The 11,917-nt window shown below is 36.2% G+C and overlaps 1 protein-coding gene across 1 annotated transcript in view; it reads left to right on the forward strand.

The window, feature by feature from the left end:
• The window catches only part of ADAM10 (ADAM metallopeptidase domain 10), a 137,700-nt gene extending 126,257 nt beyond the window's left edge, over nucleotides 1–11,443 (forward strand). The window contains exons 15-16 of the mRNA XM_047075053.1: nucleotides 7,282–7,408; nucleotides 9,184–11,443. Coding sequence (XP_046931009.1) covers nucleotides 7,282–7,408; nucleotides 9,184–9,278 — 222 coding nt within the window. The 3' untranslated portion in view covers nucleotides 9,279–11,443. The remainder of the gene's footprint in view (nucleotides 1–7,281; nucleotides 7,409–9,183) is intronic.
• The last annotated feature ends 474 nt before the right edge of the window (nucleotides 11,444–11,917 follow it).

Below are 11,917 nucleotides of genomic sequence, written 5' to 3' on the forward strand. Positions count from 1 at the left end.
AATTTCAGTGTCCATAAATAATGATTTATTAGAACACGGCCACACCCATTCACTTATACATTGTCTGTGGCTTCTTTTGCACTTCGAGTAGTTGCAACAGAGACTGGCTTCTCAAATTTAAAATATTTATCTGGCCTTTTAGAGGAAATGTTTGCCAACCCCTAATCTGGAGCAGTGGATCTCAAAATGCTGACCAGCAGCATCAACATCTGGGAACTTGACAGAACTGCAGATTATCAGACCTTACCCCGGATCCACTGAGTCAACAGGTGATGATGGTGCATGCTAAAGTGTGGGAACCATTTTTTTCAGTCTCTGCAGTGTTAGGACTCCTTTTTGAAAGGCTTATAATAGAGATTTTCTACTTTGTCATCCTCATCTGTTGAAATGGAGGGTGGGTCTGGACGTCTAAGGTCTTCATTGCCTAGTGGAATAGGCTACATAGCTATCACTTGTGAAACTTGAACAACAAAGATGCAGTGTTGTCACAGGGCTTAGCATATGGTAAGGATTCAGTATACATTTGTTGGATGCATGAAGCAGATTTCTTAAATGTCAATTTATATGGAAAAGAATAAAAATTGTGCATATTATCTTCACTCTGAAGCTATAATATCTTCAGGTTTCTCTCAGTGGTATTTTATCCTGCTTGCTTAGGCTGCACTTAAAGTAACTAAGGGATTAGAAGCCAGTTGCTTTCAGCTCGGCAGATTGGTGTGAGGGGTAGCACATGGCTGGAGGGGTGGTGGCTGGCGGGGGGGGGGGAGGGAGTTGAAGGATAGAAGAACATTTAGGCAAAGTCTAGACAACAGTATATTCTGAAGGAGAGAAGGGAAGCTTTCTTCCCCTGTAGGATAGCAAAACCAGGATCAGCACAAGGAGCAGTGGGCCTGACAAGGTTTTATGATCCCCAGGAAGTCTAGAGTGCATTTGTGAAGAGTGAGTAGTCAAATGTTCAAACATCCGCTGAAATGATTGTATGGTTGACTTTTTCTGGAGATGTTTAAAAACAGTAAAGACTGTCTTATGTCTGAAGAGACTTGAGTGTATGTCTTACCCCTTCCCCCTTACAGTTTTCTTTTGGGTTGGGGAGGAGATACCTGTTTTATCATTTTATAATCTATAGGTCTGTTTTGTTTATTTAGGTTATTAAATGAAAAAAAATAGTAAAATTAGTATGTAATCAATTCGACTAGCAAATTTTGACCTTTTATTTTGTAGTTTTTACTTATTTTTTCTACTTTGTGTTCTTTTTGCCATGTAAATGACTGTGTTGAATAACATCTGTCTGTGCCCTATGTAGAATTATTTTCTCAGACTTGATTTAGCGCTTGGTAACTTCAAGGCTGTGTTTTAACCTTTTGGTTATCTTCTGTTCTCTAAGTTTCACTTAGCACCCTTGTATCTATGAAAGATGAGCTTGGTGCATAATTTACACTCATTAAATGTTTGTTGAGTAAATGTTGGCTCTCCTTTCTTTCAGATTCTACCAGGTGGACACATTGTGATCTTTCCTTACAGATGAAACACATATTTTGCATTTATTAGCCTGGTTTGGTATTCTTGGTATTCTTTCCCCCTGATTTTATAATTTTCTTTTTTATATATAAAACTCACAAACTGTGAGCTCAACCAACTGAGTCAGTCAGGCTCTCCCATTTTAGGGAGTATTAGGGCTCCCCTTTTTAAAGGGAGTATTAAAAAATACCCTCTACCAAAGGTGGCCATATTTACTACATTCTCAAATACACCATTGTTTTGTTTAGTTTTTCTTGCTGTCTACTCACCACTGTGATGTTTCATTTCCTCACACACTGAGCTGAAGAGCTGCTGGCATTGTTACTAAAACATCTCAAGCTTTGGGCTTTTGAGATGTGTAGTTACCTAGAAAAACTTGGAGGAAGTTCAAGAACACTGCTAAAAGGACCTGGAAGTTCTTAAGGACCTGGATGCCATGCTTTAGTAAATGTCTATTGATCTCAACTGGAACTAGGTCCTCTTGACTTTTGTTTTCTACAGTTATAACCATTATTAAATCCAAGCTTTCTTTCTTACCTGCTTCTGTTACTGTCATACTACTTGCATCTGTATTTGAGACTTTTTAGATGCTGAAAAACTAGTACCAGAGGTATCAAAACTACCATTTTTTACATCCAGTCTCCGTTATAAGAGCCTTGTCGCATTATTTGTATGGACAATCTATAAATAATAAATGAGCTGTTTAGAAGTGTTTCAAAAAGTCAGTATTTGGAATAATGACTCACCTGTAATAACTAGTCTAACAGGTACTTTTTTTATGGGATAGGTACTGAGTTTGTAGGATATAAATTCATGGAGCTCGTAGCCAAGTTTGAGTTAGAGTGACAAATACATAGAAACATGTTTTCATTTCTGCCTGATGTTTTCACAGAAAATAGGACCCTATTTAGGGAAGACTATTAAGGAGGTGATGCCAAAACTAAATTCTTAAGGGCTAGTAGAAGTAGAGGATACAGATGGATGTTTTATGGATAGGGAGCACCTAAAAAGTCACATAAGTATGAATTTTTTTTAATAAAAGAGGTTTTTGTTTGTTTTTTACATTTTTTCCTTTTGAAAGTGTGGTTATCCTTTTTTAAAAATTTTTATTTACTTATTTTGAGTAGGCTTCACTCCTAATGTGGGGCTTGAATTCATGACCATGAACTCAAGATCTGAGCCGAGATCTAGAGTCGGACACTTAGCTGACTGAGCCACACAGGCACCCCAACCTTTTTTTTAATGGACAAAGTAATACATTGAAAAATAAGCCATCTTTTTACCGTGAAGCTCAGTCTTCTGAAGATTATTTTTTGTGTATTCTTCAGAAAGGATCTATACCATTACAAGAATATACATACATATATTTAAAAAGTGGAATCATATAGGTACTTTGCTGTACTTTATTGTGCTCAAGGGCTTTTTTTGTTTTTGTTTTTTTTCTCTTTCCCACTTAATGGTCTTGGAGATCCTTGGTAGGAAGCTTTTGAAAAAGGGTTTTACATAGAGGAATGGCATAGTCAATTCCATATTTTAGGTAGTTGTAACACTGATGACCCTGTGGAAGATGTTTTTTTAAGCTTATTTATTTATTTTGAAAGAGAGCATGTGCAAGTGGGGGAGGGGTAGAAAGAGACAGAGAGAGAATCCCAAGCAGGTTCTGCACTGCAGCGCAGAGCGTGATGCAGGGCTCGAATCCACAAACTGTGAGATCATGACCTGAGCCAAAATCAAGAGTCAGATACAACCACCTGAGCCACCCAAGTGTCCCTGGAAAATGGTTTTGAGCAGGGAAGACTGGAAGGAAGGAATGGTGTTAGAGAATATAATGAACATTAGGGATAGATGTGCATCTCCTGTAATTAGCCCATCAGCCTGAAAGTAGTAGGAAACCATTGATCCTTTCTGCTTACGGGCTGGATCACATTAGGGGTGGTACTTCTTCCCCAGAGGGAATTTGAGAATGTACCGTATTTGTCAGAGTAACTGAAGGGCTCTACCAGCATTTGATGGATGAGGTTCAGGGATGCTAAACTTCCTGTATTGCTCACAGGGGTTGTGTACCACAATGGCAGCATGTCTAAACTGGGTAAGAAGCACACATCTGCATCCTCATCACTGGTGTACTCATTTAAGATGCAGTTTCCTGGGCCTTTCACCAGAACACCAGAATTGGAATTTGTAGGGTTGTGGCCTGAGAACCTGTGTTTTAATAAGCATATCAGATAATTCTTAGATCTACTCAGTGATAGGAACCATCCCTTTACCATATGTGTGCTGATTATTTGAGCAGCATTTCCCAGTCATAGGACTCTCTCTTTCTGTAGCCAGTCATAGACTCTCAGCTTCTCCCAAAATTCTTAGGCTGGTAGTTGGGCTAGAGATTTAGAACTAAAGAGTTAGTGTTGGATGGTATCCATTTTAGATAAAGGCTCCAAACTAATGTCCTGTATATGGGTGTAGAACAGGGGTTGACAGACCATGGCCTATGGGTCAGATCCAACCTGCTCCCAGTTTTTGTAAATAATGGCTTACTGGAATATGGGCACACTAATTTGTTTGCATGTTATCTATGGCTGCTTTTGTACTAGAATGAAGAAATGAGTAGTTTGACAGAGACAGGCCTAAAATATTTATTGTTTGGCCCTTTACAGAAAAAGTTTGAGACCAGTGGTTCTCAGTCTTGCCTGCATAATGAAATACCGCATAATAAAATTACTGATGTCATAGTCCCACCCGCACGCTATTTGGGTCTGGGATTTGCTCTAGGTATCTTGAGTTTTAAAAGCTTTCCAAATGATTCTAACATGCCAAGCCAAGGTTGAGAACTACTGGTATAGAGCAGGAAGAACACTTGAGTAGTACAAACTGGTGATTTTAGTTCTTTATGTATTTTACTAGGTCAGAGTGTCAGAAATGCAGACAGTGGAGGGAGAAGAAGGTCCTATTTCATTAAGTGGCATATTTAAAAGGGTTCCGGGTGCTAGAAACAGGACAGAAGCTGTGCATATAGACTATGGAAAATTCATGCAGCAAGAGAAAGGAAATACTATCCTAAAAACTCACAAGTAGAGCAAGGCTCTGGAAGTTATTTTCTATAGAAACCAAAAGAAAATTTTAAAAGATTCTCTAGCAGTCTCGGTAGGATACAAAAAGTGAACTCTGAAAAGTAGATTGTAAACTTGTGGTTTCCAACGGAGATTCTGTAAACATGTCTTGTAAGGTCTGTGTATTGTTTTTAGAAATTTTGAGTGAGTTGACAGCACTTAAAAATAGATTCCACATAAAAATTGAGATTTGTAGCTTCTGTTGAAAAAATCAGATCTTTCAGCAGTGAGGCTGAATTGCATTACCTCTGTCTTTTTGAACAGTATATTCCTAAAGCCATTAGGTGAGGACAAGTAAGGTGGGCATCCATGCCAAGTGGGGGGAGCTATAGTGGCACACAACAGGGTGTTAGAGCCTGAGGAAAGTAGGGAGGGTACGGAATGGGGAAGAAGACCAATATGAGGTGTTAAAGCCCAAGCAGGTGAGAAGGGCACCTTGTGGAGGGGCAGCTGGCTTGGGATATCTGAGTACAAGTGTTGTGTGAGAAGGATGTCTACATAGGAGGGGCAATTCTGCCAGGGCTCCTTGGAGAAACAGCTGATTCGAGGGCTGGGGCAGGGAAAGAATAAGATAAACCTAGAATTAATTGTGCCAGAAAGTAAAGTTGCTCAAAGACTGGTAGGGACATGTTCAAAAGACACACTGTGATAGTAATGGATTATAAACCCATTGAATACAATAGGAAACCATGAGGCAATACTGAGTGAAATGAGCAAGTTGAAAGTTTGATGAAGAAGGGGATATTTATGTAGCTCCAAGTTATGTCCCTACAGAAGACTCACTGACTACAAAAAAGAAGAGTGTCTCTATGGTGAAGTTTGGCAGGTATCACCTTTTAGTCTAGTGATCAGGTTAACATACCAGTCACGAGATCAAAAACCTGTGTCACCTGATGGAATGCGATGTGAACAACACAGCATCACTTCTGTGATATTCTTACTAAAGATGTATGACCTGAATCTAATCATAGGGACACATCTAAGAAACCAAAACTGAGGGACATATAATACAAAGTAACTGGCCTGTAATCTTCAAAAGTGTCAAGGTTATATAAACCAAGGAAAGACTGTACAACTTTTCCAGATTTTAGGAAACTAAAAGCAACACGTAATTCTGAATTGGATAGTATTAGGACAAATGGCAAAACTTGAGGGGGTCTGAGGATTAAATGGTAGTAATGTATCAGTGCTAATTTACTGATCTTGATGATTGTGTTATGGTTATCTAGAAAACCCCTTATGGTGTAAAATTACATGCTAAGATGTTTAGGTATAACAGAGCATCATGCTAGCAATTTACTCTCAGATGGTTCCAGATTTTAAAAAGTTTGTTGTACTAGCAACTTTTCTATAAGTTTGAGATTCTTTCAAAATAAAACCAACTTAAAAATAAATTTGTATGTGAAAGCCTTTATGCACACATGAAAAAAGTGGCTTGGGGCATTTCCCACAACATGTATTTTTATTTCAGTTTTTATTACTTTAATTACGTTGTCACTGCTGGATAAAAAAACAGTATAGAAGTAGTAGGCTGTTATAAGACTTCATATCATAGAAAATCTTAAATGGGGGTTTCTTGGGCTATAATTAGCAATAACTATATATGTAATACATCAGTCTATGTTAAACCAATGTGAAGGTTATAAAGTTGTAACTGTTTTGTATGATGCTTATTATTACTTACTGTCTTAAAACCAAATCTGAGTATTTTGAATTGCAAAATAGACTTAGAATTTATTAAGAATAGAAACAGTAATTTTTCTGTAAATAAGATTATACTAGTAATTTTTGAAGTTTTTTGGTTGGCTAATTGATTATATGATTTAAGCTAGAAGTGAAAGTTTTACTTCCTTCTTAGACTGGGTAAACTTTGCTTGTAGAATGTGTATATCCTTCCATTTTTCATATTAAAAAAGACAATTAACCTTTAAATAAATTATTATAAATAATAGATGTTATGATTCAAATATATAATATTTATATATTACATATAAAATACAGTGAAAGCTAAGATTTATGATAAAATAATTTCATAGCAGTAGTCTGGGGCTTAAATTTCAAATGAAATAGAATAACAGGAAAAGGGGGGAGGCTCAAAAGAGAGAGAATTTAGTATTTGACGATTAGAAAAAAGCATAGGTTCAAGATTATTTTAAAAATTTATCTAGAAGTAGAATTTAAAGTAACTAATATACCCTCTAAGCCCCTGGAGAATCTAAAGGCAAACAGACGTAGTTTATGAGAGAGAGAGAGAGAGAGAGAGAGAGAGATAAATATTCAAACCATAAAATACTTAATAACATGGGAAAATACAGTGTAAACTATATGCAGGATGGACCTTAGTTTTGCATGTGAGTTTATCTGTGTGTGACCACCATAGCTATATCTAGAAAAGAAACTGAAAGAAAAATAAGATTGAGTGGTTTCATCTAGGGTGTGAAATTATGGGCGTTTTTTTGTCTTTTTCCTTAATATTTCTGTGACATTAAAAAAAATCTGTATGTGCTTTTATATGGTATCTGTACAACTCCCAATGAGCAAGTGTTCTGAACAAATGTTCTTCAAAAATTAAAATGTAATATATATATTTTATGTAATATAAAATATCCTAAAATATTTTACAGCTTTTTCAGTAGAGAAATCTGTTTCTTTCTAGGTTTATTGGTGGGCTGTATTACTTATGGGAATTGCCCTGATCATGCTAATGGCTGGATTTATTAAGATATGCAGTGTTCATACTCCAAGTAGTAATCCAAAGCTGCCTCCTCCTAAACCTCTTCCAGGTAAGACAGTCTGAGCAAGACTGTGTTTTTTTAACTCAGAACTGTTCAGCGGGCAGAATTGAATTCTAAATGAGTCTTTAGTAACTAATTTTATAGTACTTTCTCCTTGAAAATGAGATCACTGGATGAATTATTTAGTTGAGTTTTGAGTGTGTTCTTTGTGAATCCATTCTAACTTATGGCTGCCAATTTAATGCTAATCTGTCTTGAGTCACTAAAAATATTTAGACCTAGAAAAATTTATTTTTTGCCTGATACTTGTTTTCTTACTTTTCATATTCTAAAATCTTCCCTTTTTTTTTTTTGTCTTTATTATGATCAACCACTTTTAAATGATTGGTTTTTCTATTCTAATAGCTGTACTTCTGCTATTGTTTCTAATGTTTATGCTCTTGAAATATTTCCTGGCACATAAACTCATTTTCCCTAGGGGTGATGCTTATGGGGAAATACAGATGACAGTCTGTGGGAGGGTCTTACGGTAGAGGCTTCAGTCACCAAGTAACCATAGTTACTCTCCATCTCTGAAAATAACTCCTGAGGTTTGGTCTCTACCCTTTACCTCTCATGGAGACACAGCTTCGGAGAGGAGGCTTTCTTTAGATTAGCTCCAGGGATTTGGAGAAGAAAAGAGTACGAGGCAACTGCTCCAGGTTGGTCCCCATCTGTTTCTCCCTCACCTTCCCCAAGGTATTTGTGGCTTCTGTGCTGCCCTCAGAATGCCTGGACCAGAACTCTTCACTCTAGGAGTAGGGCATACATCATCCCATGACAGTGGCAGAGGAGAACAAGAGCTAACTGGCAGCTGTCCCTCTCCTATCTTGCACAGACTTCTCATGAAGCCTCTTGCCTCAGGCCACATCTACTACCCTACATAAAGTAGTTTAAAACTAGGGGTTCCTTACAGTTTTCTCTATTTTCCCTCAGTTGCTCCCCTGAATTTACCTATCGTGGGGCAAGAGAGCTCAGTAGTCTCAGTACTGCTTGTGACAGTATCTTGGTGGCAATCAGGAAATTGGATTTTGATGTTACTGCTTTTTGTAAATTGACAGTGTCAGCGCTCTAAAACTTATATTAATTTCTTAGGGATTCCTAAGGGCCACATGACCCTCTTTAGATATGTTACCAATTATGGTCTCATGCAATGTAGCACTTCTTTTATTTGATTTCACCTTAAGCAAATTTCACCTTTAAAAACTTAAACCAACAACCCTATCATTTATTGAACCCTCACAAAAAAACACCTTTACTGAATTGTCATATAATCTTCACAGATTATATATATAGACTATATGAGTTCATTATTATCCCTGTTTTACAGACAAGGCATCTGAGTTTCAGAGAGGTTAAGTCATTTGCTCAAAGGCACTCAGTAATTTATTCCTCATGGATTCTGTCCTCAGAATTCATGTTCATCTAACAGTTGTGTCTGTTGAACACTTGAAATGTGGCTAGTTTAAATTGAGATGTGTTATAAATATAAAATACATACCAGACTTGGAAGGCTTCGCATATAAAAAAGAATGACATAGTTCATTAATACTTTTTTGTATTGATACACCTTGAAATGATATTTTGGCTATATTGAATTAAGTGATATAAAAAAAATTATGAACATTATTTTGCTGTCTTTTTGCCTTTTTTCATTACGGCTACCAGAAATTTTTAAATTACACATACAATGCTGATCTAGAACCTTTCTTATTGAAGTGTTACCTTTGTTTTTTAAGATTAAAAAGCACACAGTAAATCCGTTTTACTTTTGTGATTCACAGGCACTTTAAAGAGGAGGAGACCTCCACAGCCCATTCAGCAGCCCCAGCGTCAGAGGCCCCGGGAGAGTTATCAAATGGGACACATGAGACGTTAACTGCAGCTTTTGCCTTGGTTCTTCCTAGTGCCTACAATGGGAAAACTTCACTCCAAAGAGACACCTATTAAATCATCATCCCCAAACTAAACCCTCACAAATACAGTCGAAGAAAAAATGGCAAGAGATCATGTCCTCAGACCAGGTGGAATTACATAAGTTTTAAAGCCTGAAAATTCCAATTTGGGGGTGGGGGGATGGAAAAGGAACCCAATTTTCTTATGGACAGCTATTTTTAACATAATGGCACAAAGTCTTAGAATATTATTATGTGCCCCGTGTTCCCTGTTCTTCGTTGCTGCATTTTCTTCACTTGCAGGCAAACTTGGCTCTCGATAAACTTTTATCACAAATTGAAATATATATATATTTTTTTCAACTGCCAATCAAGGCTAAGGAGGCTCGACCACCTCAACATTGGAGACATCACTTGCCAATGTACATACCTTGTTATATGCAGACATGTATTTCTTACGTACACTGTACTTCTGTGTGCAATTGTAAACAGAAATTGCAATATGGATGTTTCTTTGTATTATAAAATTTTTCCGCTCTTAATGAAAAATTACTGTTTAATTGACATACTCAGGATAACAGAGAATGGTGGTATTCAGTGGTCCAGGATTCTGTAATGCTTTACACAGGCAGTTTTGAAGTGAGAATCCATTTACCTTTTTATAGTGATGGAGTTGGTTCTGATATTCATCTTGTCTTCATCAAATGGCTGCTAAGAGCACATGAGTGGCTATGCTGAGGAACACAGTTACGTGTGCAAACTGGACATACGCAGCATACTACTTCAGAGTTAGTTCTTACGCAAATGTCTGATTTCTGCTTACTTATTTTAAACTTTCTAATTCAATTCCAGTTTTGAATCGATAGGTGAAATTTTATTCATGCTTTGGTAGAAATTACGTCAATGAAATGACTTCTTTTTGTTTGTAGCCTGTTATTTGTGCTTTCCATATATTTAAAGTATGCTAATTATGTTTTTGGTTTTCTCCGACCTGGAAAAGAAAAGCTGGGTCTTTTATTTTATCAAAATACCAGAACGATTTTTTCAGCATATTATCACTGATCATTGGTAACCACTAAAGAAGGGTGATTTGCTCAACTAGTAGTTAAAATTGTAGATAGGCCTTCTGACATTTTTTTTCCCTAAAATATTTTAACAATGAAGGTGAAACAGCACAATGTCCCATTCCAAATTTATTTTTTAAACAGATGTAAATAATTGGCTTTTTAAAGAAAGCAAAAGCATTTAATGTATTAACAGGCGTATTGCTATGCAGAAATGGAAGGGGGCATTACAAAAAAATTTTAAGCTTGTGACGTATTTATTGCTTCTGTTTTCCAACTACATCACTTAAATTAGAAGTAAACAGCTATGATTTTTCTGGCTTCACATAGGAGGCAAATTTAGGGAACAGTGAAAAGATTTGTGTTTTGGCTTTTTTTTTCCTTTTTGTTTCTTAAGAGTATAAGGTTTACACAATCATTCTCATAATGTGACGCAAGCCAGCAAGGCCAAAAATGCTAGAGAAAATAATGGGATCTCTTCCTTGTAAACTTGTACAGTATGTGGTGACTTTTTTCAAAATACAGCTTTTTGTACATGATTTAGAGACAAATTTTGTACATGAAACCCCAGATAGACTATAAATAATTCTAAACAAACAAGTAGGTAGATATGTATGTAATTGCTTTTAAATCATTTAAATGCCTTTGTTTTTGGACTGTGCAAAGGTTGGAAGTGGGTTTGCATTTCTAAAATGGTGACTTTTATTCTGCAAGAGTTCTTAGTAACTTCTTGAGTGTGGTAGACTTTGGAACATGTACATTTTTTGCCTGTAATGTTATCCTGTGGTAGGGTTTTGGCAGGTACACACTGCCCTATTTTATTTTGAGTCTAAGTTAAATGTTTTCTGACAAGAGATACGTGCACTGAACTCTTTCCACTGCAAATCAAGATGTGGTAAAACAAAAGGATCAAGACAAATGAGATCTAATACTACTGTCAGTTTAATGTCCACTGTGTTTTATACAGTATCTTTTTGTTCACTTTGGAAATTTTTACTAAAAATTGCAAAAAATAAAGTATTGTGCAAAGATGTAAGGTTTTTTGAAACTTGAAATGCATTAATAAATAGACTTGATGAAATCAACTCAAAGGTTCCATACTCTTTGAACTCTGAGAACTATCAAAAGAAGCTTCCCACAAAGCAGCTTTTCCTTACTAACTGAAAGCGATTATTAAGCAGAAAGACGATTGTCTCTTTTCCTGCACATACAGATATTATTATTCCTAGTTAGGAGTCCATGAAAAAAATTTATGGTTAGATCTCTCTGTATCTACACACAATGATCATTTTAAAAAAACACTTAACTGCTTTACGTTATTTCTAAATAATATTCAAAATGTTTAAAAGTCTTTGTCTTGGTAGAAAAGCAGAGTCATTTTGGAAACCATGGTCTTACATGTATTTCGCAAAGGTTTGAATACTAAGTACCTCATTTATTTTCAAAGTCTATTTTAGTAAAAACTATGTTTTAAAATTTGGAGCCACATTTTCCTGTTTTGTCAAATTCATAGCAAATAAGGAGAGAACTGACATTTCAGTCTTAATCTAGGAAAAGAA

Source organism: Lynx rufus, unplaced genomic scaffold (assembly GCF_022079265.1).
Source record: "Lynx rufus isolate CCGP_SWC_20201006 ecotype Redwood Valley unplaced genomic scaffold, mLynRuf1.p SCAF_13, whole genome shotgun sequence".
Classification (NCBI taxonomy): Eukaryota; Metazoa; Chordata; class Mammalia; order Carnivora; family Felidae; genus Lynx; species Lynx rufus.